Genomic DNA, 2079 nt, shown 5'->3' with positions numbered 1-2079 from the left:
TATAGAATTTTAGTTAACTTTAAACTGTCATATCTAGTTCGTTATGAGTCCGATTGGGCTGATTTTTTTTGTTAAAATTGTAGTTCACTGTTTGAAAATAGTTATAGACTCTGGAAACACCTAATTTGCATGTGTATTGAGTCACTTACAACCCTCCAAAAATTACATATCAAAGCTGTTTTGAATCTGTTTTGATATATTGTTCCTTTGCACGAGATGTGGTAACCCTGTGAGTGAATATTTTCTAACTTTTCGAGCAATGGTCTCCTTTCTTGGGATGTTTAAGGTTAAAACAGAATTGGTGTCGACGACTTCAAAACCATTGGCAAATCGGGTTTTCCGGTTCTAAACCCATTTGACTCGGTTCTATCTAACCCACTTTCCTATTTCCGGGTTTTTCGGTTCTAGACGCACTTTACCCGGAACCGAACCAGACCCGGTTCCTATATACCGGTCCGGTTTCCGGTTCTAAAAAATATCGTTAAACGGTTCCGGGTTTTCCGGGTCCGGGTCCATCCGGTCCGGGTTTGGACCCACTTTCATCCTTAGTGTGACAATTGTAGTCGATCATACTTAACCAAAGATTGCGATTTGGATGAGAATGGGAACCGAAAAGAACATGTATGCTACTCTAGTGGTGACTGGTTTGATGAAGATTGGAGGAAACCCATGAAAGAATGGTTTCGATATGAAGAATACAAGAAGAAAAAAGACAAAAAGTATCGGCAAACCGGATGAGGCTTCTACCAAAAAGAAAAACCACCACCAGAGAAGAAATCTAACTTCGAGTCTATGCTCAATAGATTCATGGAAGCTTCTTAGAAAAGACATGATGCTACTGATGTTACAATTAGAAACCAAAAAGCTTCCATACAAAACATCGAGACTCAACTCGGACAATTGACCAAACTCGTTAACGAGAGGTTGCCACTCAAAAATTCTAATCCGAAACCGCAACTGCATGTCATGGATATAACCACTAATGAAGGCCCTCATTCAGAGCCTATAATGATCTATAATGAAGCCCTAAAGTACCTGGGTTCAAAAAAGTTGGAAGAAAAGATCAAAAAAGAAGAACATTCTAGTGCCCAGATTTCACGATGTGAGTTGATACATCTCACGTTGTGGGATCAACCTAATTCCAAAAAGTGTTCTTTTGTCAAGACAAACCAACAACCATTTTCTTATCCTTCTTGAGAAAGGGCTCATCCACTGGGTTAAGAGCATAAGGGTTTCACCAATCAAGTCTAGGGTATTCCAATTAATACCCCATTTATTGAAGCATTGGCTAAAATGCCCAAATACACGAAATTACTTCAACACCTTCTTGACACTCGTCAACAACTAAAGAAGACATACAATGTTGTTCTTAATGGAAAATGTTGAGCGGTTATCATGGAAGGATTACCATCAAAGATGGGAGATCCAGGACGCTTTACTTTGCCATGTGAATTCGGAAATGCCACGATGACATTCGCTTTATCCGATTTTGGAGCTAGCATAAATTTAACGCCTTATTCATTTTATCAAAAGATTGACCTTCCAGAGTTGAAGACCAAAAGAATGGCAATCTATATCCTGAATTGTTCAGTAACTTATCCTCGAGGCATAATTGAAGAGTTGTTGGTTAAAATTGGGAAATTTGTTTTTCCAATTGATTTTGTGATTATATATATGAAAGAGGGTGAAGATGTACCCCTTATTCTGGGACGCCCACTACTTAATACAGCAAGAGACTTGGTAGATATTCAAGACTCAAAGCTCACTATACGAGCGGGGAAGGAAGAAGTTTCATTCGAGGTAGATGAAGGATTCAAGACTTCTAAGTCACAAAGATGAAGTATTATTTATGGATGAGGACAATAAGATAGAAGAGTTAGAAAAATAATGGAAAAAGAAGTACAAACAAGGGAAAAGCCCAAGCCAAAAAAAGAAGTCAAGCTTACCATGCCAAGAGCCTCGATTCCCATGATTTTTGAAGTTTTTTCCTTTTCCACACGAAAGGATAAAGACAAAGAGGAGGATCAAGAAAGTAAGGAAACCCAACTAGATAATATGGAAGTGGACAAGAAGGAAGCA

General features: G+C 38.5%; 1 protein-coding gene across 1 annotated transcript; it reads left to right on the top strand.

Annotated features, from left to right (window-relative positions):
* The first annotated feature begins 1395 nt into the window (after positions 1 to 1395).
* On the top strand, positions 1396 to 1839 carry LOC145095625 (uncharacterized). Its single transcript, XM_079033471.1, has one exon. It carries the CDS (start codon positions 1396 to 1398, stop codon positions 1837 to 1839), a length of 444 nt encoding a protein of 147 aa, XP_078889597.1.
* The last annotated feature ends 240 nt before the right edge of the window (positions 1840 to 2079 follow it).

Source organism: Lactuca serriola, chromosome 3 (genome assembly GCF_051521515.1).
Source record: "Lactuca serriola cultivar US96UC23 chromosome 3, Lser_US96UC23_V15, whole genome shotgun sequence".
Taxonomy (NCBI): Eukaryota; Viridiplantae; Streptophyta; class Magnoliopsida; order Asterales; family Asteraceae; genus Lactuca; species Lactuca serriola.
Note: the sequence above shows the minus strand (reverse complement) of the source record. Positions and strands in the feature narration are given on the sequence as shown.

What these genes read in the sequence shown, in the direction of transcription:
- LOC145095625 (XM_079033471.1), top strand. Translation starts at nt 1,396, where the DNA reads ATGGAAGGATTACCATCAAAGATGGGAGATCCAGGACGCTTTACTTTG.